The sequence below is a fragment of the Vulpes vulpes genome, chromosome 6 (genome assembly GCF_048418805.1).
Source record: "Vulpes vulpes isolate BD-2025 chromosome 6, VulVul3, whole genome shotgun sequence".
Classification (NCBI taxonomy): Eukaryota; Metazoa; Chordata; class Mammalia; order Carnivora; family Canidae; genus Vulpes; species Vulpes vulpes.
Genome location: NC_132785.1, coordinates 99,687,679 through 99,711,651, shown reverse-complemented (window position 1 = coordinate 99,711,651; position 23,973 = coordinate 99,687,679). Strand labels below are relative to the sequence as shown.

At 49.3% G+C, this 23,973-nt stretch overlaps 1 protein-coding gene across 3 annotated transcripts in view; it reads left to right on the top strand.

The window, feature by feature from the left end:
• The window catches only part of SPTB (spectrin beta, erythrocytic), a 123,750-nt gene that overhangs the window by 71,264 nt on the left and 28,513 nt on the right, over positions 1 to 23,973 (top strand). For all 3 annotated transcript variants that reach the window (XM_072762603.1, XM_072762601.1, XM_072762602.1), the window contains 17 exons: positions 1,725 to 1,876; positions 3,318 to 3,491; positions 4,463 to 4,554; positions 4,949 to 5,029; positions 5,320 to 5,435; positions 5,871 to 5,983; positions 7,001 to 7,188; positions 8,802 to 8,919; positions 9,568 to 9,726; positions 10,463 to 10,765; positions 11,467 to 11,617; positions 12,975 to 13,845; positions 14,941 to 15,078; positions 18,992 to 19,748; positions 20,924 to 21,126; positions 21,238 to 21,328; positions 22,702 to 22,848. In XM_072762603.1, coding sequence (XP_072618704.1) covers positions 1,725 to 1,876; positions 3,318 to 3,491; positions 4,463 to 4,554; positions 4,949 to 5,029; positions 5,320 to 5,435; positions 5,871 to 5,983; positions 7,001 to 7,188; positions 8,802 to 8,919; positions 9,568 to 9,726; positions 10,463 to 10,765; positions 11,467 to 11,617; positions 12,975 to 13,845; positions 14,941 to 15,078; positions 18,992 to 19,748; positions 20,924 to 21,126; positions 21,238 to 21,328; positions 22,702 to 22,848 — 3,854 coding nt within the window. The remainder of the gene's footprint in view (positions 1 to 1,724; positions 1,877 to 3,317; positions 3,492 to 4,462; positions 4,555 to 4,948; positions 5,030 to 5,319; positions 5,436 to 5,870; positions 5,984 to 7,000; positions 7,189 to 8,801; positions 8,920 to 9,567; positions 9,727 to 10,462; positions 10,766 to 11,466; positions 11,618 to 12,974; positions 13,846 to 14,940; positions 15,079 to 18,991; positions 19,749 to 20,923; positions 21,127 to 21,237; positions 21,329 to 22,701; positions 22,849 to 23,973) is intronic.

The following is a 23,973-nucleotide window of genomic DNA, read 5'->3' as shown; positions in this document are numbered from 1 at the left end:
ACCAGCACTCATCATATTTATAAAAGAGTATGTCTGCCTCAAAGATAGAGCTGTCTTTCCTGTCCCTGAGTTCCCCACCTCCCCCAAGAGCCTGGCACCTAGCGGTGACACAGTAAACATTGGCTGAATGAATGAATAAGTGAATAAAGTGTCTGAGTTCCTAACACTAAAATAGCAGTGCAGTAGGAAGGAATTTGATGCTGTGAGCCTCAGGAACCGCCAAAATTATACCCTTGAGGCCCTGCTGGCTGGGTTCCTCTTTTTGTTGTTGTTAAATCAGATATTTAATAATTTAAAAAGCCAATCCTTCCATGGTTTGGGCTCAGCTGAGCGGACATTTAGTCTGCTCCCAGGGCACTGACATCCCTCCTGGCTAGGCTGCTCAGAGCCTGTCCTTGCTCTGCCCAACCCCCACACCCTCCCTGGGGATCCTCCATGGCCGAGGCCCAGCCATACTGCCAGGTTGGCTTCTGCACCAAAGTGCCCAAAGCCTTTTGCCACAAACTTCACTAAGGCCAACAGAGCAAGAATCCACCCGTCCTTCCCTCATCTCTCCCTTTGTTTCTCTTTTCTGCCACTCTCTCTTCTTTACCTTCCACCTCTCCCCCACTCTTTCTGCTACCCAGCTCTTCCCTCTCTCCAGCATCTGGTTCAAACCTCCCAGCCCTAACTGGACAGGTTACCAGCATTATTTTACAGAGGTGCAAAGAGGTACCTCTTCTGAACTGGTACAACATGGGTAAGAAAACTGGTTGGGCTGATGCTGATTTAGGGTGGGGGTGTCATGTCAGCTTCTCAGGTCCGAAGATGGAGAAACCCCTACCTGCTGTTCTGGTGGTGAGAGATTCAGCATGGATAGTCCCCAGCTTAAGCCTCCTTTATCCCTCACCTTGTATGGATCTCACATTCCATTTGCCTTGCTCATCATTCTTCTCTGCCCTACCAGGAGCCCCTCAAGGAGTTTGTTTTACTTTTATATATTATCAGGCCTAGCATAAGCCTGCCAACAACAGGAGCTGAATAAATGTGCAGTCAACTACAATTCAACTCTGGAACACCAACTGTATACCAGGCTCTAGGCCTATGGGATGTAGAATTAAACTAGACAGATAGACTTCGCTGGGCTCAAGATACCTACAGCCTTGCAGGAGAGATAGGCTTTCAACTCATATGAATGTGAAGTGAGACCTAAATAAGAAATGCATATGCAGGGGTCAGGGCACACACAGGAAGGCCTAACCTAGCCAAGGGGTCAGGGTAAGCTTTTTGGAGAAGCACTGACTCCTACAGGACAAATAGGAGTTAGGTAGAAGGGGTGGGGTAGAGTGGATGGGCAAGAGAGACCATTCTAGGCAGAAATAATGTTTGTTGGATAGATAGATGGGTGAACCTTGCATTGGAATCTGAGCTTGCTGGTACAGTGGGACAGAGCTTTCTGCCAGGTACAGGAAATAGGTGGCTGAATTAGAGGCACATAGCCACTGTGTACAGAATGTGGTGGTGGAAGCTATCTCTTCATTGCTCCAGTCATGGTACATGGACTCATGTTGCCCAAAGGCTATACTCTGATCACAAATGTTCCTAGGAAGGGGGTGGAATAGATACTTCAACCCTCTCTGCCAAGGATTGGGGGTCCTGGGATTAAGAGAAAACCCTCCATGTCACATGTCACATTGACACTGCCCGTCTTGGCCACCTCACCCAAGACTCTGCTTCTCACTCAGATGAACGGGAAGTTGTTCAGAAGAAGACCTTCACAAAATGGGTGAACTCGAACCTGGCTCGTGTGCCCTGCCGTATCACTGACCTCTACAAGGACCTGCGGGATGGAAGGATGCTCATCAAGCTGCTGGAGGTGCTTTCCGGAGAGATCCTGGTAAAGTCCTTCTCTGTGTTGTGGCCCCTTTCCCTGAATCCCATCGCTGGTGCTATGTCTCCTCTTTAGAAAAGACATCATCTGGGGTATTTCCATTTCTCACTGCCTTTCAAGGTTTCTCCCTGTTCTTTTGGAAGGTTTTGTTACTTCCTGATGTGAGATGTCCGTGTGGCTTACTGAGTTCTCTGACCTCTTACCAGACTTTATTGTTTCTTGGCCATTCCCACCTCTTCATGCTTCTCCCAAAAGCCACACAGAGCTCTTGAGTTCTCCACTTGGGGCCTAGGCATCTGTGTCTGGCCTGCAGCGGACCCTCCCCCCGCCCCGCCCAGCCTCCTCATGCAGTCTGGAATGGATTCTGTAACCCAGCTGGAGAAATTGCATCCTTCTTGAAACCAAGAGAAAAGCATGGAAGATATTTTCCTATGTGTTCTGTCACTCTTACAAGTGGAAATTTATGTAGGCCCTCTCAGTTGTGACCCACTGTGCAGTAATGTTGCCTCTGAGGGAGAACCAGATTAAGGTTTGAGTTTTGCTTAGTTACTTCTTTTTTTTTTTTTAAGATTTTATTTTTATTTATTCATGACAGACACAGAGAGGGAGTGGAGGCAGAGAGGCAGAGACACAGGCAGAGGGAGAAGCAGGCTCCATGCAGGGAGCCTGACACGGGACTCGATCCCAGGTCTCCAGGATCATACCCTGGGCTGAAGGCGGTGCCAAACCGCTGGGCCATCGGGGCTGCCCTGCTTAGTTACTTCTATTATGACCTTGGTTCTATCAGTCAGGACCTTCTTTTCCTTGTTTCCCCTAAGTATAAGTGATACCTGTGCCTGATGAAATACTAAGATCTTCAGGGTTTGAATGAAAATGTACCACATTCTTCTGTTGCCTTTTCAACTCCAGGCTGCTGTGCCTTATCCTGTGTTGAAAGACCACTAGGAAGAGTTACCACTGGGAACCCTTCACATGATGTGGTTCCTCCTTAGTGGTGGCCCCCTTAAGTTCTGACTGGGGCTATTCAGGGGTGGGAAGGGCAGAGGCTGGCTGGTGGGATGGACCCCATTATCAATCACTCAGCAGAAAGCCCCTCTTATCACCAACCAGCAGTTCATAGTTCTTAGAACTGTGCCTGGCACATAGTAAGTACTCAGTTAACTATTTGTTGTGTCAGGGCTTTTGAATGTCATTTATTACCCATTCAGACCCAGAAATAGCACTGATGCAGCACAGTTGCAGAGCTGTGGGTGCTCAGGGAAGGGGGAACCTCTGAACTTTGCAGAAAGGATGGGGTTGAAGAGTATCAAGGAGTGAGCGTGAGAGCTGGAGTTTGGCCAGGAGGGCAGAGGGTGGGTGCTGATGACAGGAGTTGGCCCAGGCTACAGTTACCTCTGGGGTGACCATGACATTCCTCCATGCCCACGGAGCCAATACTGTCCCCCAGCCAAAGCCCACGAAGGGAAAGATGCGCATTCACTGCCTGGAGAATGTAGATAAGGCCCTCCAGTTCCTCAAGGAGCAGAGGGTGCACCTGGAAAACATGGGCTCCCATGACATTGTGGACGGCAACCATCGCCTGGTCCTGGGCCTCATCTGGACCATCATCCTTCGCTTCCAGGTGAGTTCCGGGGGAGCGGGGCAGAGGGAGTACAGGGAGCCTCCCTGGGCCAGGCAGGGCTTAGGAATCTTATAAAATGGTGAATGGAGTGTGAGTGTTCGTGCACATTCTGGGAGGCTCAGAACCTGTAGGAGGAAGGAAGAAGTAACCATCCTTTGCAGTGATGGCTCACAGATGCAGAGTGAGTTCAGACAGCAGTCTAGTCTTTTCAGGGAGAAGATAGAAATTAGAAGCTGAGATGATGTCCGGCTGGGGGATCTGCTTTTGTCCCTTTCCCACAACATGTCAACATGTGTCACTTTTTTTTTTTTTTTAAGATAGTTCGATTCAGAAGTTGCCAAAACAGTATAGAAGATCTATATCACGGTTTTCAATCAGAAACCTTTCCCTTCCCACCCTGAAATTCAAGGTCTGTTACTTGTAAGGAAATTTAGAAAGTGTGAGGGAAGGAAAGCAGGGCCTTCCAGCTGCTGGCTTGGGGATAGGAAGAATCTAGTCCCAAGGGCAGGGAGGAAGAAGATAGCACACAACTCGCAGACCAAAGAGCTCATCCAGGGGGTCTCGGGTGCGTACAGTAAACAGTGGTAACAGCAGAATTGAGGAGAATGAAAAGGCAAGAGGAGCTTCTAATCAAAATCCAATACCTTCAGTATTCCTGTTGTCCCTTGCAGGGCATTGTTCTTCAGAGGAGGATTTGGGGCATCTTGTTTCTTGTCAGTATCCCATGAGTCATCGAGCTAGAGCTGTCTCCTCTGACATGAGGAGGCTGTCCCTGTCTTAATGCAGTGAACTAAGGCGAGGGAACAGGCCACTGGGACCCAGGACCTTAAACCATGGTGTTGCTGCAGGGCTGGCAGTGCAGACAGGTGGCTAAGAAGGAAGAGAGAGGGAGGAAGCTTCCCAGGGAGAGCAGAAAGGCATGGAGCCAGATGCACATCTAATTCCCCCCTCTCTTGTTCCCACACCCCTAGATTCAGGACATTATTGTGCAAACTCAGGAGGGTCGTGAGACGCGCTCGGCCAAGGATGCGTTGCTGTTGTGGTGTCAGATGAAGACAGCAGGGTATGCCCTGGGAACAAGTTAATGACTACATTCCCCACTACCCTCTTGCTTTCCCCCAAGTACTGCCATAGCCAAGAGACACGCACACCATCGCCCAGAACACTAGCCGCTTTGGCCTGATACAGAATCTATCCTGACATGATTATTGGAGGCCTGGAATTCAGGATTCCTTTCTAGAGTTGCCTGGCTCAGACTGTGGTGTCGGTGGGTGTGAGTCTCTTGGGCCCACCTTATGGAGGAGTCTCTTCATGTGACTTAGCTGCTGTCTGTGATTGAAGGGGGCTCGAGAAGGGACAGATCTGTTTCTCTCCAGTGCCTTGGTCCCTCAGTTCATACACTTTTGGGGACTCCAGAATAATCTTTTCTTAGGTCTTAATGTTTCTCTTGGGTGCAGCTACCCCCAGGTCAATGTCACCAACTTCACCTCAAGCTGGAAGGATGGCCTGGCCTTTAACGCCCTGATACACAAGCACCGGTAAGGGGGAGGAGAGGGCCGAGGATAGGACCCCTGCGCTGTTTGGATACATTGCGGACAACGCCTGGTCCTTCCTCTCATCCTCAGCCTCCCTGCCTCCTGGAAATTCCAGGCATGCCCTCTGCCCCTTCCCCACATTCTGGTGCTCACAGCTGCCCTTCCCCTGCTTCTGTCTCCTCCTTTCACTTCTCCCCAGCTGTCTGTCCAGTGTCTGCTTCATGCCGGGGCTGCCCTGTAGGTGGGGGATGCCGTGGCCGCCGCCTCTTAGCCATCTGGCCTTGTGCCCCCAGGCCTGACCTGATTGACTTCGACAAGCTGAAGGACTCCAATGCACGACACAACCTAGAGCATGCATTTGACGTGGCTGAGCGTCAGCTAGGCATCATCCCACTTCTCGACCCTGAAGGTGAGCTGCACCTGCCCAGCCCTTTGCTGCTGTGACGGGAGGTAGTGTTCATACTGGAGGGAGCCCCAGACTGACAGGGCACCTTGAGGGGCGTAGGCCCTGTGCCCAGCGGGCCGCGGACACAGCGAGGGGCCAGTGGCTAGGCCAGCACTCTGCTCCGGGCCTGCTCTTCAGATCCAAGGCAGCTCCTGACACTCTCCTGGCCCAACCAGTGGCCCATTTGTAGTCTTTCGATCTTTCTTTCTCTCCCTTCACCTCATTTATGGTCCTAATATGGATTTCATCCTCTCGCTAAAATCACAAACACTCATTCTCACCCTTGGGTTGTCACTTGATGCCTGGAGCTGAATTTCATGGTGGAGGAACAGGGAGATAAACCCTCTGACATCTCTAGCTTCCATTTGGGTCCTGAGCACACACCCTATCCCCTTGCAGATGTCTTCACGGAAAATCCTGATGAGAAATCCATTATTACCTATGTGGTGGCATTTTACCACTACTTCTCCAAAATGAAGGTGCTGGCGGTGGAGGGCAAGCGCGTCGGCAAGGTACAGAGCTTTCACAGCCAGTGTCACCTTGTTTCCCTGTTTGCCATGCTGAGATGCTCCTTGAGATGCTTCCCTGTTTTCCATCCTAAGAGCTGTGTATCTGGGTCCCTGCTGCAGTGGGGGCTATAGATCACTCCCTACCAACTTCTCTGAAGCCAGGCTCTGCTGAGGTATGGCTCCCAACTTCAATTCCAAAGCAAGTTGATAGTCTGTCCTGAAAAATGTCCTAGCCTGCGCCTCTGAGCACATCTTCCACATCTCATGAACATTTCCATGGGACACGATGGGCTTTTATATGTTGGTTTATTATGGTTCTGGGCCTCTTAGCTTCTGTGGTATATCAGGAACCCATTATACTATACAGACCTTCATGCCAAATTCCTTTCTCCCTTGCTGGTCCACTGCTCCCCAAGGGTAGAGACTATTTCTCAATTGTATTTGTATGCCTGGTGTTCAGCAAAGATGGTGTCTAGAAGCCCTGGATTCCTAATAATGCATTTAAAAATAAACAAGATTTTGGCCTTTCTAGTGGCTGATGCCCTGGCATAGCAAGCTTACCAGTCAGTCTTTTATAGAGTTAGGGGAAGGGTGGAGCTGCCCCTGAACCCTAGCAGAGCCAGCTTCCTACTAATGTTGCCAGTCCACTTCCAGTCCAACTCCTCCTGCCTTGGCAATGTTTTTGAGCTCAGGAAACAAACCCAACGTGGAACACTCCAGGGCTGGAGAGGAGGGCCACCTTAATTGTGGCCACCCTGGTGGCCTCTATTGGTATCATTGCTCTTCTGATAAGAATAAGTAATAAGGGCACTTGGGTGGCTGAGTCAGTTAAGCATCTGCCTTCAGCTCAGGTCACAATCCCAGGGTTCTGCGATTGAGCCCTTCATCAGGCTCCTTGCTCAGTGGGGAGCCTGCTTCTTCCTCTGCCTCTGCCTGCAGCTCCCCCTGCTTATGCTCTCTCTCTGTCAAATATATTAATAAAACATTTTAAAAAAAATAAGTAATAAAGTGATTCCCTAGGTCATTGACCATGCCATTGAGACCGAGAAGATGATTGAAAAATACAGCGGGCTGGCCTCAGACCTGCTCACCTGGATTGAGCAGACCATCGTTGTCCTGAACAGCCGCAAGTTTGCCAACTCCCTGACGGGCGTCCAACAACAACTACAGGCCTTCAGCACCTACCGCACTGTGGAGAAGCCACCCAAGTAAGGGCCTTGGCTCTGGGAAGATGGGCATTCAGGCTAAGAAACTGATTGCTAAAGGTAGAGCCCTGGGCCTTGAGAACTATGTCCAGGAAGTATATCCTAGAGGCTAGAGAGCTTCACATCTGTCATGTATGTCATCCCCACCTTCCTTTCTTGCTCCTAAGTCATCGGGCTCTAGGAAATGGGCATTGATGAGTAACCCTCAACTCATAGCCAAAGAAGGAGAAAGTGCTGGAAAGTTTCTCTCTTCTCTGTAGACTGAGCTGTGCATTTGTTATCTGGTAATGACTTCTATATTCTCAGTCCTGGAGCTCTCTGTGTGGGGTCTTGTTGATCTCAGGTACCTCCTGATTCTCTCCCATCTGTCACTGCTCATCAACAGAGCATTAATCCTGCCTCTTGGGACCTCCGCTTCATCCCAGTATGTTCAGGGTCTGTGCACATGTGCACACACATGCACAGACACACCCATGCATGCCCATGCATGTAGACATTCCCATAGAAACACGCACATGCATACACACAGAGGAGGCATTCCAGCTCACCTGTCATCAGCTTGTCCAGTTCTTCTGAAACAGATTTCTAGTTCACTGATAGTACCATCTGCCTTGTTCCTTCCCTCCCCTCCCACACTCTTCATTCATGACTCTCAAACAGGAAAAGGTAAGACACAGAGTCTAGAACGTACTATAAACAAGTATCTGGTTTCTGGCCTGACACTAACCCATTTTTAAAGTCCTAAATTTAATACAGATAACCTCCCCTGTGCTTCTCTCAGGCCATGCACCACAGGGATGCTGTCTCTTGGCTAAGTAGATGGCGCTCCCGGGCCACAGCTCTCTTTAAATGACTGTGAGGGGTCAGCTCTGTCAGGCTGGTCTTGGAGTGGGGACTTTGTTGACAGCCAATCTTCTACTGCCACATGGAAGATGCAGAAGTGGGTAGATACTAGTGTACATGTGAAAATGTAAAAGTATGCAGTTACCTTGAGCTTAGACCCCAGGTTCCAGATATTCACCATGCTGCCAGTTCTCACCTGTACCTGCTATCCTCCTGGAGCCCAGCCTTTCCTCTCCCCTCAGAAGCATCTGGCCTTTAGGACTTGTCCAGAGGGCTGGCTCAGTAGTACTCAGTTGGAAGTTGCTTTCAATACAATATGTTCTTATGTGGATAATGCTACTTCTAAGGCTTCATTGGCTCACTCAATAAGAAACTGACTAAAGAGCTAGTCAGACATCTTCATTGTCTGCAGAACAGTGAAGAGTGTTTTTTGGTGTCAGTTGGCAAAACTCTTGGTATCCGCAGGAATTACTATAATACTCTGGTTAGCCATTCCCCTGTGGAAACAAATGATAAGCAAACATTAGGGTGGCTGTTGTGTTTTTTTCTGGTTTCTATTATAAAGACTTAACCCTTAATAGATCACTGTTGGTGAGGATGATAGATGTCTTAACAGGTAAGTAAACCTGTATATCTCTTTACTTTTTGTTTTTCAAGGAAAAAATGTTTTTCTATCCAAGCTCCAAGATGCCAGAGTTTCATGTTGGCTTTAGCAAAAAATTTGGCTGTGGGGACCTCGACGCTAATCTCCCTACCTCTGGTTTTCTCAACAGGTTTCAGGAGAAGGGGAACCTGGAAGTCCTGCTTTTTACCATCCAGTCCCGGATGAGAGCCAACAATCAGAAAGTGTATACACCTCATGATGGGAAACTCGTGTCTGACATCAACCGGGTACAGCAGTGTTTTCCATTATGCATTGCCAGCGGGTTGGCTGAGTTTCTGAGAAGGGTGTGGAGAATGGTCACTGGACAGGGCTAAGCCAAGCCACTTTCTATCGTGTTATTAACTACACAGGCTGGCTAGTTAGGGGTACTCTCTGAACCCAGTTCTGAGAGGTTCAACTCTACCCATTGTCCATTAATTCAGCCCCCTGCTCAGATGCCCAGAGTCATTTTTTCGAGCCAGTTTTATAGCTTAGTCTCTATAGCTTCTTGAGTTTCACTGACTATAGAATGAATGTTAACTACTTATAACAGAAGGGAAATGCCTCTGATATTTCAGAGGTTTGGAGGCTTAGCACCACCTGGGCATTCTAACAGAATGAAACCAGCCATTTAGTCAGTGAGAATTTATTGAACACCCACAGAGTACAAGTAACAGTAACTAACATTAGGCCAAGAGTATCTAAGGCAGGTTTAGAGGAGGAGGGGACTGGGAGTTCAGGACCAATGCTCCCCAAATCTTCGGTAACCAAAAGATTCTGAACTTCAGGCTCTGCCTAGATTCCTGAAATCACTCAGTGTTGAGCAAAAGAAGCAGAAGCCCCAAACCCAGGTGTTCCCCCTGCACCCCATGAATTCTCCTCTGTCCCTCACACAGGCCTGGGAAAGCCTGGAGGAGGCCGAGTATCAGCGGGAGCTGGCCCTGAGACATGAGCTCATTCGGCAAGAGAAGCTGGAACAACTGGCCCGGCGCTTCGACCGAAAGGCCGCCATGAGAGAGACGTGGCTCAATGAGAACCAGCGCCTTGTGGTTCAGGTAGTGGGAGATGCACTGGCCATGGCAGGGGCAGAAGCGTTCTGGAGCCCCCAGCGGTCACCTGAGGCTGGAGACCCAGCTGGCCTCCCAGCGGCAGCAGGATAAGCCTCTCCACGGGCCTTGCAGCCCTGCCCCCCATGATTAGGTAGATCCGGATTCACATTTGAGGAAGAACTTTCCATGGACTCTGGCCGCTAGGGCCACAGTCATATTTCACTAACTAAAAATTGACCCCACAGCTGATGCCCCGGAAAAGTAGTGGGCTTACCATTAGAGTTTGGACTCAAACGTTGTCCAGGAGGGGGAAAACCAGTGTTCTAATAGAATTGGAGAGTTGTGCATGCACCCCCAATAGCACGGGGCTGAGCCATTTATTTACAGCTGTGGGGCTCTGAGTGAGACGCAGTCCCTTCCTGCCCAGAATTGGGCAGGTCCTTTCAAGACAGGGTGGTGAGTGCCCGCAGGCCGTGAAAGGGCTCTATGAATAATTTACACACAGCAAACTTACAAGTATGGCCTGGTGAATAAACTTACGAGCTTCTTTTAAAGGTTCTTGCAAGACATTTAGTCTTTGGAACTTGGCTCTGTAAGACAGGCTGAAAAGACAGCAGAACAAACTTCCTGGGAATGGGTTTTCCCATGGAGCAGTTGTTCTGAAGGGACCTGCCATTTCTCTGTGAAGGGACTAGCCATGGGGAGCCTGACTGGGTTGCCTGCTTTTCTCCCTATGGGGCAGGACAACTTTGGGTATGATCTGGCAGCTGTGGAGGCCGCCAAAAAGAAACACGAGGCCATCGAGACCGACACGGCTGCTTATGAGGAGCGGGTGAAGGCTCTGGAGGACCTGGCCCAGGAGCTGGAAAAGGAGAATTACCACGACCAGAAACGCATCACTGCCCGCAAGGACAACATCCTGCGCCTATGGAACTATCTACAGGAGCTTCTGAGGACCCGGCGCCAGAGACTCGAGATGACCCTGGCCCTGCAGAAGCTCTTCCAGGACATGCTGCACAGCATTGACTGGATGGATGAGATCAAGGTGGGCCCCAGAGGCTGCCCATCCCCCGCGGCCCCAGGCCTACCTCAGTGATGGCCCTGCAGTGAGCTATGCTTCCTTAGATGCCTCCCAGCCAAGCACATCCCTGAGCCACAATGGAGAAACAGAGGCAGTACCATGTCTGGCTGCATCCACCTATTGACTGCTTGGCTCCCTCTGCTCCAGAGAGGTCACCAGCCCAGGTCCACTGTATTTTGGGTGATCAAGACGTCTTAGGTTCATGGTAGCTCAGGTGCCAACCCACAGGACCTAGAAGTTATAGACATGAATCAGGAGCCTGGAGAATCAGGCTCTGAGTAGTCACAGTTTGAGTCTGGCTAGAATCCAGACCTCCCAGCATAGGGGCAATCAAGAAGTCTGAACCTCCTCTCCCTCCACTGCAGTAGGTCTCACCAAAGATGCACAGTAAGCCGATCATGGAGTTTTCTAAAAATACACATGTCCAGGCTCCAAAACTTGAGACAGATGCAAGAGATCTAGTGTGAGGCTTCAGCTTCTGAAAAACGTTCCATGCATGATTCTGAAAGGCACTTCCAGGAGGAAGTCCTGCTCTATAGCTTCCATGCTGAGTGGCATCCATTTTTTGGCTACATCTGACTCCCAGGCCCAGACATTCCCTCCCCTAGCAGGTATGTGCCTTCACCTCTCCTCGTCCCCTCTACCTGATCTGTCTTCTTTGACAGGCTCACCTCTTGTCTGCCGAGTTCGGGAAACACTTGTTGGAGGTTGAGGACCTGCTACAGAAGCACAAGCTGATGGAAGCTGACATCGCCATCCAAGGGGACAAAGTGAAGGCCATCACCACAGCCACCCGGCAGTTCGCTGAGGAGAAAGGTGAGGCCACAGATGTCTCCCCAACCTCTGGCTCAGCATTCTGGCACACTGGCTTGGATAAATCTCCTAGCTTTAGAGTTCTGCTTCCTCTATCACCTAATGGTGCAAGGAAGAAGTTTGAAGGATAGCAAAATTCTCCGGAGAGCAGGCAGCTGCTTTAGTAATCTATAATTAGGTGTTTATAATCACCAATAACGCTTCATCTGCCTTTCATTCACTCTGCCAGTTCAAGATAGAACAGAGAACAGGGGTTGCTAGCTTTGGTTTGGATTTCTTTATTTTTTTAAAAAATAAAGCTTTATTTGTTTAATCTCTACACCCAATGTGGGGCTCAAACTCATGACCGAGAATCAAGAGTCCCACACTCCTCCACCTGAGCCAGCCAACAAGGTGCTCCTCTAGCTCTGGCTCTTAAACACCCCGTTGCCTCTTTGAAGAGTCAACTTGAGGGATCCCTGGGTGGCGCAGCAGTTTAGCGCCTGCCTTTGGCCCAGGGCGCGATCCTGGAGACCCGGGATCGAATCCCACGTCGGGTTCCCGGTGCAAGGAGCCTGCTTCTCCCTCTGCCTGCTTCTCCCTCTGCCTGTGTCTCTGCCTCTCTGTCTCTCTTTGTGTGACTATCATAAATTTAAAAAAAAAAAAAAAAGGATTGAAGAGTCAACTTGAAATTTGTGTCTGGGCCATTTTATTTATTTTTTAAAGATTTTATTTGTTTATTCATGAGAGACGCAGAGCGAGAAGCAGGCTGCCTCTGGGGAGCCTGATGCGGAACTCGATCCCAGGACCCCGGGGATCATACACGAGCCAAAGACAGACACTCAACCACTGAGCCACCCAGGCACCCCAGGGCTATTTTATTTTATTTTATTTTATTTTATTTATTTTATTTTATTCATTTCATTTCATTTTAGATTATTTTATTTTATTTTAGATTATTTATTTGAGAAAGAGATACATCAGGGGGACGGGCAGAAAGAGAGGGAAAGAGGTTTTAAGCAGACTCTGTGCAGAGCACATAGCCCACCATGGGGCTTAATTTCATGACCCTGAGATCATGATCTGAACCCAAATGACTATGCCACTCAGGTACCCCTGTGTCTGGGCCTTTTAAAAAATAATTTCACATTGTGCGTTTCTACTGAGAGCTGGCCCAATTTACTCATGAAATGTTAGTGGAAATTAATTATGAAGAATCTCGCCTGCCCTCCAAGCAACTGGGCCCCCCTGTATGCAATCCCAAAGCCCCAGTGAGATAGTGGGTTCTAAATCATGTGGTTCTAGCCTGGCAACTGATCTGAAGCTTGCCCACAAACAAAGCCCTTACCTCTTTTGTCTTCCTTTTTCTCATTCCCCCCAGGGTACCAGCCTTGTGACCCCCAGGTTATCCAGGACCGTGTCAGCCACCTGGAACAGTGCTTTGAGGAGCTAAGCAACATGGCAGCTGGGCGGAAGGCCCAGCTTGAGCAGTCTAAGCGGCTCTGGAAGTTCTTCTGGGAGATGGATGAGGCCGAGAGCTGGATCAAGGAGAAAGAGCAGATCTACTCTTCCCTAGACTATGGCAAGGACCTGACAAGCGTGCTCATCCTACAACGTAAGCATAAGGCCTTTGAGGACGAGCTCCGAGGGCTGGACACCCACCTGGGGCAGATCTTCCAGGAGGCAGAGGGCATGGTCGCACGGAAGCAGTTTGGGTACCCACAGATCGAGGTCCGGATCAAGGAGGTGTCTGCCCAGTGGGACCAGCTGAAGGAGCTGGCTGCCTTTCGCAAGAAGAACCTCCAGGATGCTGAGAACTTCTTCCAGTTCCAGGGTGATGCTGACGACCTCAAGGCCTGGCTGCAAGATGCCCACCGGCTGCTCTCAGGCGAAGATGTGGGGCAGGATGAGGGGGCCACACGGGCCCTGGGGAAGAAGCACAAGGACTTCCTGGAGGAACTGGAGGAGAGCCGTGGGGTGATGGAGCATCTAGAACAGCAGGCTCAGGGCTTCCCCCAAGAGTTTCGGGATTCTCCAGATGTGACGAACCGGCTGCAGGCCCTCCAGGAGCTCTACCAGCAGGTGGTGGCCCAGGCAGACCTGCGTCGGCAGAGGCTACAGGATGCCCTGGACCTGTACACGGTGTTTGGGGAGACAGACGCCTGTGAGCTGTGGATGGGCGAGAAGGAGAAGTGGCTAGCCCAGATGCAAATCCCAGACACCCTGGAGGACCTTGAGGTCGCACAGCACAGGTCAGAGCCTGACTTTTTCTTCCTCACCTCCCTGCTGTGCAGCCTGCACTCCAGCTCAGCCTGGTGTGAGAACAGCCTCTAGGTCAGCAAAGCTCCCCTTGAGAGGTGATGGGATGCCCTTTATTGCTGAGGCCAGGCACCCAAGTCAGGTTTTAATCAACCTCTGTGGCTTTGGGTACTTTACCCTATGGGGCCTTCCTTAAACTAAAGCAAAGGAGATCTTTCTAGTCCAGTTAGTGATTTACTTTTCAGCCACAGCAATCTTTGTCCAAATGAATTGTATACAGAACCCCTGACCTATAACACAGAGGAAATTGGAGCTCTTTGGTTAAGGGGGAGGTGAGAAGTCAGAACCCCACCAGCTCTAGCTTTCTATGGCAGTCCCTAGGCCACAGTACCCCAGAGGACCAGGGACCAGTTTGCAAACCACCGGTCTGCAAGGCCACTCTCCTTACTGTCATTGCTTGAGCGGAGGTGGGGGGAGCGCCCCCCCCCCATCCACGTGGCCCTCCAGCATCTTAAGTATGGAATTAGAGAGTTGAGAAGGATGAGCGGTCATGGCCCAGAGTGTGCACAGGTGGGCTTACGTTGCCAGAGGGACCTGATCTTTTATCCCAGAAGGCTCAGCTTTCCAAACTACACCCGTACCCCCAGTAGCTCTCCCTTCTCCTACCCAAGGACAGAGGACCTGGTTGGGTAGGGTAGCCTTCAGGCCAAGGTGTCAAAGCAGTGGAATTAGGGTCCGAGAGCAGCAGCTGTGGCAATTGGAAATATGGCAGGTATTCTCTGTGGTGATTAACAACCCCTACACGCACACTTCTTCTTTCCTCTATGCCTTTCCATTGAGCCAGTGGCCTATGTAGTAAGCAACCAGCTCTTTACTAGCCTGACCCGAGAAATACTAAACCATGAAATTGGACCCACGAACCAGAAAATAGGGTATGTCAGCATATCTTTTTCCTTTTTGTCCCCTTACCCAGTCCAATGTATTCAGGAAATGGAAGGAGAAAGCAAGAGCCCCACGTTCCAGAGACTGGGCAGTAGGCAAAGTGCCCATGCTTCTTCCCCAGTCCTCATCTTCTCTTTCCATATCAGGTTTGACATCCTGGACCAGGAGATGAAGACTTTGATGACACAGATCGATGGTGTGAACCTTGCTGCCAACAGCCTGGTAGACAGCGGCCACCCTCGCAGCGGGGAAGTGAAGCAGTACCAGGACCACCTGAATGCCAGGTGGGGTGTGGGTTGGGCTGGGGGCTGAGGGTGCCTTTGCTTGGCAACTGACACCCCCCTTGGGGTGGGGCCTAAGAGTCAGGACATGTGCCATGTCCCCCTAGAGCTCCTGTCTTTCTAAGCCACGGTCTCCATCTGACTGTGGAGCTGTAGCAATAAGGGGGAAGGCCCTGTGTGGTGAACACAGCTGCGAATGCCACCCCAGGTCTGGGGAAGGGGGGCGTGTATCCTGTGTGATGGCAGAGACGTTCTGAGTGCACACATAGTTAGAATCAGGCCATATGGTACTCATGCCACATTTCCCCAGACATTCATAGGCATGGAAAATTGCTTTCTGAGAGCTCTTAAGTACTGTCCATAAAAGAAAGCTCCAGCCTGTGCCAAAATGCAGGATCGATAATGAGGCTGGCTTGAATGAAGAAGAGAATTAGCAGGAAGCCTTGAGCAAGCTTTGTGACTGGAACAAAAAACAGGCCCCGAGGAGCTTTTGGAAAGGGGGTGCTTTCGTTTTCAGACCAAGGCATAATTGGTGTGAGTTCCTCAAGGGTCTCTGAGGACAGTACTCACCATGTTCCTATTTGTTCCCTGGGCCCTGCACACATGGTACCACATATTCACCGCTTCCCCATTGCCCCAGCCCCTTTCCCCACACTTGGGTCTGAATCTTGCTCTGCCTGAAGCAATCTGGGAGGTGGAGTTAGGGAAGACCCTGTTGTGTAGGGGAAAAGAGGGAGGATCAGCACAGTAGAGACTCTGGTGGGGGCCCAGCAGGAGGCAGGAGGGGGTAGGGATACTCCAGAGTCACTAGGACAGGGCTGATTATCTCAGCATCTGAAGATGGAGACTGTAGTTCAGGAGATTCCTCTGTAATCTGAGGTTTATGCAGAGGAGGAAGATGTCTCTTTGTCCTTCTTTAGGGTTGGAGGTAATGGCAGTGCGTGTGTATTTGCATGTGTGCAGGCAGGCATGTGAGTGTGTTTGCATGTGTGAGACAGAAAGACTTGTCAGCAGGTATCTGTTGCCTTAATGAGCTATAGTCAGAGAACGATCTTTACAGATCCCTAAGCCCTCTACTGTCCTGAGTGAAATACGTCAAGGCACTTGCCATCCATAGGTGAGAGAACCAAATGCATGAAATGGCAGGATGGTCTTCTAGAGAGTTGAAATGTACCTGAAAAGTCATCTAGTCCAGTCAAATACTCCCAGGCCATTGTGTCTTGGACAGACACTCCCAGGGTGGGGAGCTTGCCCCTTTACCATGCAGCCCATCCCATTTGGAGGCAGCTCCTTTTGGTTAAAAGACTTGCCCTTCTACTGAAGGAAATCTCCCTCCTTGCAATTTGTATACATTGGTTCTGGCCCTGCCCTTCAGAGAGATCAAAACCAATTGACTCCTCGTCCATGCAAGAGCCCTTCAAATATATTTTAAAACCACTGTCCGTTCTTCCCCTTTGCCCACAGTCCTGCCTCCAGGCCTCCACTGTTCTCTCCACCAGCGTGCAAATTCTCCTCCCCAGCCCCTCTTTTAGGCCAGTTCGGGGTCCTCTTTCTCCCTGTGTCCAAGAGGAAAAACTTTCTTTCCCTCCTTTGTACTGGTTTAGAGCTTTACATTCTGCCTTGTATTATAATTACTTTTATCTTGAAGAACTTTCCTACTGTACTATAAGCATCCTCTGTTTGAAATATTCTTTTCCTGCATATCCACATGGCTTACACCTTGACATTATTCAGATCTCAACTTGTATGTCAGCTTACTGGAGAAGCCTTCTAAGACCACCCAGTTGAAAATATCACTGACTCCTTCCCACCTGTCCCCGCGCCTCTATCTCATCACCTTGCTTAATTTTTTCATTGCATTTGTCACTGCTGGATGAATTATGGATTTATTTGTCTCTGCCCACTCAAATGAGAACAAGCACTTTGCCTTGTTCATTGCTACCTCTCTAGAGCCTAGGACAGTGCCTGGCACAAGGCACATGACAGTTGCATGATAAATGCTTAGTGAATGAGTGAACAGGAACAAAATGGAAATATCTTCTGCCAAGCTTGGCACATGTGAGTCATTCAAACTCTTACTGAATAAGTAATTACCTTCCACCGTGTGCATTCCAGTTGACCAACATTTTCTTCAATAATCTTGGGCCCAGGACCAAACCTGAAGTTCTGACATGGCCTGGCCAGGGCTACTGGAGTGGTGCTGTCAACTTCTTCCACCTGGAAGACCATGCAGCAGGGGGGACCAGACTTCATTCCCAGCCCATCCTCTCTGTGGCCTCTGCTGGTGTCTGCAATGAGGCCACACCAGGAAAAACCAAGAAAATCACCATGGGGCTTCTTGCACAGAGGCACAGAACTCTCCAGAACTCAAGGATTTCTCTGTCTAGGAGGGAAGATGTGAAATCTTTGGGCTCTTGCTCTTCTCTCTCTTGGTATTCCCAGTTCTCCCCGGCCTATCTCCCACTTCTCTTTGCAGACCTGTCTAGCAGCTGTTGTCACACCTTAGGAGGACCCACAATGCACTCAGTGAGAGTTGGCCTGGGGACAGGCCATTCACCTACATCCTCAGCCTCCTCCCCCAGGTGTTGGGGGTACAGAAAAGAGTGAGCTACTCAGAGCCCCCTCCTTAAATAGATCACTACAGCAGCAGTGCTGGAGAGGTGCTTATTGAGATCCAGCTCAGGTAGCTGCCATGAAACCTTCCCGCGTCACCCTTGTTACCCTCCCAGTTCCCTTAATCCATTCTGCCTGGTATGTGCTCTAATCGTAGCACTTTATACTATAGTTATTTTGTGAGCTTGTCTTAATTTCTCTCTAAGTCATACACTCCATAAGGCAAAGTCTGGCTATGACTATATTCTCCCAAAAGCTAACATACTTATACCTTGTGGGTGTTCTGTATAAGGAAAGAAGGGCTCAGCAGATGAGCATTCAGCACACTTTTATGTGCTTACATGTTGCTTACATATTACACGTCACTCAGAATGAGTCAACTTGGGGTGCCTGGGTGGCTTAGTCGGTTGAGCATCTGCCTTCAGCTCAGGTTGTGATCCCAGGGTCCTGGGATCAAGTCCCACATTGGGTTCCCTGCCCAGTCAAGCCTGCTTCCCCCTCTTCCTCTGCCTGAAGCTCCCCCTGCTTGTGCTCTCTCGTGTTGTCTCTCTCTCTCTCTCTCTGAAAGACAGAAAGAAAGGGAGGGGGGGGGAGGGAGAGAGAGAGAGAGAGAAAGCGTCAATGTGGATCCCAGGAAACAGTCCCTGTTGGTCTCAGCCCAGGCTGATGCACAGCTCTTTAGATGAGGCTGACTGAGAGCTGCAGACCAGCCTCAGACCCAGGACATGTGCTAGACCTTTGCATGTTTCCCATTTTCATTCAAGCACTGCAGCTGAAGTTTAAGATTATGCTATGCATTTCAGCTATAATCCCAGTTACCCCCTTCCCCCTTCCTCCTCTTCCTCCTCCTTCATAAGGTCCCTTTTCTTTTAGAGCCGAGGTGACTTTTTAGGCCTTGGGTACTTTGAACATGGTTTCGGCTATTTGTATGGTTCCTCTAGGGCTGCTGGGACCCTATGTTTTTGAGTTGATAAATGTAAACTTTCTCATTATTTTCAGCATTTCAAAAAAATCTGGGGAAGTTATGCATTTGTCCAAAATTCAACTACATACAGAGCCAAACTAAGAGTCCTTTTCATTCCTTTACTTATGGTTGAAATCACATCTCTGCTAATGGAAAGATTTGACTGGCAGTTTATATCATCTTGGGTAAAATTGAATAAGTGAATTTTACTCATCACAATTTGTTGGGTAGATGATTTTCAGTGTGCAGGATCTATGGGGAGAGCCTCTGGCGGGAGTCTAGGTAGGGATGCCCCGTGGAAAGTGTTAAGAAAGAGAGTGTCTGTGTCCTCCTTGGCAGGTGGCAAGCATTCCAGACCATAGTATCAGACCGGCGGGGGGCAGTGAACTCAGCCCTCCGGGTGCGTAACTATTGCGTGGACTGTGAAGAGACTAGCAAGTGGATTGAAGACAAGATGCAAGTGGTACAGTCCATAAAGGACCTGGGCCAGGACCTGACGGGCATCATTTCCATCCAACGGAAGCTGTCGGGGCTGGAGCGCGATGTGGCTGCCATCGAAACCCGTGTGGGTGCCCTGGAGCGTGAGTCACAGCAGCTGATGGCATCACACCCTGAGCAGAAAGAGGACATTGGCCAGAGGCAGGCATGTGTGGAGAAGCTGTGGCAGGAACTGCAGGAAGCCCTGAAGGAACAGGAAGCCTCACTGGGTGAAGCCAGCCAACTACAGGCCTTCCTGCAGCATCTGGATAACTTCCAGACCTGGCTGTCCATGGCCCAGAAGGCTGTGGCTTCCGAGGACATGCCTGAGTCCCTCCCAGAGGCCGAGCAGCTTCTACAGCAGCACGTGGCCATCAAAGATGAGATTGACGGGCACCGAGGGGACTACCAGCAGGTCAAGGCATCTGGGGAGAATGTGATCCGTGATCAGACGGACCCAGAGTACCTGCTCCTGGGCCAGAGGCTAGAAGGCCTGGATTCTGGCTGGGATGCCCTGTGCCGGATGTGGGAGAGCCGCAACCACTCCCTCGCCCAGTGCCTCGGCTTCCAGGAGTTCCAGAGAGATGCCAAGCAAGCTGAGGCCATCCTCAGCAATCAGGTAGGGAGAGGCATTCAGGGTTAGGAGGGAGGTTATCTCTTAGGGTAACAGCACTGGTGATCCTATGAATGTCCTCGGAGACTAAATTCTACTTATTCTTTTAATTTAAATTTTAGTTAACATACAGCACAATATTAGTTTCTGGAATAGAATTCAGTGATTCATCACTTACATACAACTCCCAGTGGCTCATCACAAGTGCCCTCCATAATCCCCATCCCCCATCTAGCCCATCCCCCACCCACCTCCTTCCATTGGCCCTCAGTTTGTTCTCTATCATTAAGAGTCTCTTATGGCTGGTTTCTCCTTTTTTTTTCTTTTCCCCTTTCCTGTACGTTCATTTGTTTTCCTCCTTAAAAATTCTACATATGAGTAAGGTCATATAGTATTTGTCTTTTTCTGACTGACTTATCTGACTTAGCATAATACCCTCTAGCTCCATCCACATTATTGCAAATGGCTAGATTTCATTCTTTTTGATGGCTGAGTAATATCCCATTGTGCATATACACCACATCATCTTTATCCATTCATTAATCAATGGACACTTGGGCTCTCTCCATAGTTTGGCTATTGTTGATAATGCTACTATAAACATTGGGGTGCATGTCCCCCTTCACATCTGTATTTTTGTATCCTTTGGGTAAATACCTAGTAGTACAAATGCTGGCTATAATTTTGACTTTTTGAGGAACTGTTAAAGTGTTCTCCAGAGTGGCTGCACCAGTTTGCATTCCCACCAGTAGTATAAGAGGGCTCCCCTTTCTCTGCATCCTCAAATTCTACATTTTGGGGAATCTCTCCAGCACTAGTTGGGGGAAAATCCTCTCTGTTCCTTATCATGTGCCTTTTCCAGTCCTATTTCCTAAACTATGCCTTGTTCTTGGATCAGTTACAGGCTGGAGATATGAATTTTCCTGAGTAGTTACCCTTCCATGTGGCTTTAGGCACAGTGTACATTGGGTGCCCCTGGGGTGAGAGTGGGGGTACAAGGCCTAAAGTGCCTCTTCCTTGCACAACCCCAGGGGGCCATTCATTCTGTACTGTAGCCTAGATGGCTGCACATGGTGCTTCTGCTTGGCAAGTGCCCTCACTGCCTTCTCTCTCTTTTTTTTTTTTTTCTCAATGCCTTCTCAACTTGTCTTCATGCCTTGTCTGGAAACTTGCTTCAACAGGAATATACTCTGGCTCACGTGGAGCCCCCAGACTCCCTAGAGGCTGCAGAAGCTGGAATCCGGAAGTTTGAGGATTTCTTGGTGTCTATGGAGAACAACGAAGATAAGGTCTTGAGTCCTGTGGACTCTGGAAACAAGCTGGTAGCTGATGAAAACCTCTACTCAGACAAGATCCTGGAAAAGGTGCAGCTGATTGAGGACAGGTACTCTCCACCCCCAGGGTCATGGGGCCAGAGCCAGGTAGGGCTGGTGGTGTTATGCAAGGTCCCCAAGCTTAGCACTGTTGTGACTATGGTTTCCGGCTTCCCTTCTAGGCACAGGAAAAACAAAGAGAAGGCTTCAGAGGCTTCGGTCATTCTAAAAGACAACTTGGAGCTCCAGAACTTCCTCCAGAACTGCCAGGAGGTGAGACTCTAGGAAGGCAGACCACTTTGCAGGAGATTCCCTTCTAGGAGCAAAGTGCCCTAGAGGTAGAAAGTCCATGGGAGGTAGAAAGGGGAGGCACCTGGCTGGCTCAGTCAGAGGAGCATGTAGCTCTTGATCTTGGGGTCATGGGTTTGAGCCTCAAGTTGGGTGTAGAGATTACTAAAATAAATAAATAAATAAACTGAAAAAAAAAAAAAAAAGGAAGAAGAAGAAAGTCCATAGGGATCCTTTCTAAGTTGGGAGTCTGGAATTTCATGAGGGGAACTCTGGGTATTTGATAGCTTAGGTCATCCTCTAGAATTTTTGATTCTCTAATTTTTCCCCAAAATCTACAAATTTTAATTTGCCTAGTCTAGGGCAGGGTTGCTCAAAGAGTGGCCTAAGGGCTCTCTATATTAAAGTCACCTTGGACCCTGGTCAAGGCTGGCTTCAAGGGCATTCCACCTGTGCATTCATATAGGGCCTGTGCTCAGAAGGGCACCATGCTTGGTTTAATGCTCTGTGGTTGCCATCTTGAAATTCTTAATAATTTTGAGCATTTCCATTTTGTAAATTATGGATCCAGTCTTGGCCCTTGTTAAATGTAAAGTCCTGCCCCACTCAGGCCCAGAGGAATCAGAGTCTTAAAAAGTAGAGGAGTGTTTTCAACAAGCCTCCTGGTTGAAGAGCTGGCTGAGAAGGTTCTTGCTCAGCCTAGGATGAGCTGTGCAAGGAAGATTTTTAACCTGCACTCCTGAGTCTCTTCATGAGCGGTACTTCTGTGTGGAATGGTGCTTTCTCTGGCTTCTCTCTCCCATCCTCATACCCCTTTCCTCTCGGCCCAAACAACTTTGTTCTCATCCACCTCTGCCCTTGGCACCAACCAGGCTTGGGATGTTGCCAGGATATCTTGGAAACGCTGGATGCTCATCACAGTTCTTCCCTCATTGTTAATTATAGGATCTGCCCCTTAGCTTCTTCCTCAGATAACATTTTCTCTCTGTTTATTAATTATTTCTCATCCTACTGCCAAAGGGTGGATTTATCTATCCATTCAGTAAACAATCACTGAATTCCTACAGTAGGCCAGGCCCTGTCCTAGGTCCTGGAAATATGGGGAGAAGCATAAATACCCTTGTGTCACACTGCATACGCTCTACTAGGGAAGACACTCAGGTGCTCGTATTTTAGCTCTGAGACAACACAGGTTAAGTCACTGTCCAGGAGTTCGGGACCTAGAGTTTTGGAAAGTAGTACTCTGCTGTATTCATACTTCCCCTCCTTGGCCTTTTTCTGCAGCCGAGATGGGCAGCAGGTCCTGCCTGAGCCCCTGGCCAAAGAGATGCACTCAAACTCCCTCTTTCTGTCCACAGCTCACTCTCTGGATCAATGACAAGCTGCTAACATCTCAGGATGTCTCCTATGATGACGCGAGAAACCTGCAAAACAAGTGGGCAAAACACCAGGCTTTTATGGCAGACCTGGCTTCCCACGAAGGGTGGCTAGATAGCATTGATGCAGTAAGTAAAGCAAGTGGTAAGTGGTGCGGGCTCTCTGCTCAGATATGCTTACCTGAATGGGGATTCACACAGGGCATAGACACCATCTGAAGCTTGCTGGACAGTATAGAACCTGGAAGTGAAAAACTTCTCTGAATAGTAGTCAACCCTTCTGAGTTCCTGATACATCCAGTATTGTTAGGCCTGGCTGGAATCGGTGCCTCCTCTGGGTCACCTGAGTCTGGAGACAGTCCAGGACACTGAGGTACTGAGTTAGTGCCTCAGCATCTAGTTCCAGGACACCAGTTATCACTGTTTGCCTTCTATCATCCTCATCAGGGCCCCAGCACTGTCCTGATCAAGGGTGAGGAATATGTGAGATGAGCAGAGTGATCCAGGGGACCATTGGCCTTCATCATTTGGATGGGCAAAACCATCAGGGAGTGGTCATTCCCCACCCCTCATAGACAGGAAACCAAGGGTCCCCCTTATAACAGGCTTGTTCAAGGGCCCAAGTCAAAATGTAGCTGGTGTTAGATCTGGGAATCAATTCCCTTTGCTCTTCCCTGCTGTGGCTGTCCAGGAAGAAGTAGGCATCGGGTCCACATGAGGCAGTATCCATAGTGTTTGAAGATGCAGGCTCTGAGCCAGACTGTTTGACTCTTCAATCTCCCTTTGCCTCAGTTTCTTCATCTGAAAAATGAGGATATAACAGTACGTACCCAAGGGAATAGTGAACATTAAAGCACTTAGAATAGTACTTGGCATTTATTGGGCATCCAGGAAATATTGTTATTAGCAACATATATTTCTAGGCCCAAGTCATATCCTACTGTACCCACCCAAAAGGGTACATTTATGCAGGTGAAAACTGGATAGGACAAACCCAGTAACTAAAAGATATCACCAAAAGCTACTGCACAGCCTCTGAGAAGACAACTGAAAGGGTAGAGTCCTTTCCATGTTAGTTGTACCTGGATGGATCTTAAATCTTTTTTTTTTTATTAAAAAATAATTTAGCATCACTTGATCCTGGTCTGCAACAACTCCCCATACTCCAGTCTCTCTGAGTCCTTTGCCCCAGACACACCCCTCCCTGTCACACCTTCTGCAAATAACTCTGGGGGTGCAGTCTTTCAGTTGAGC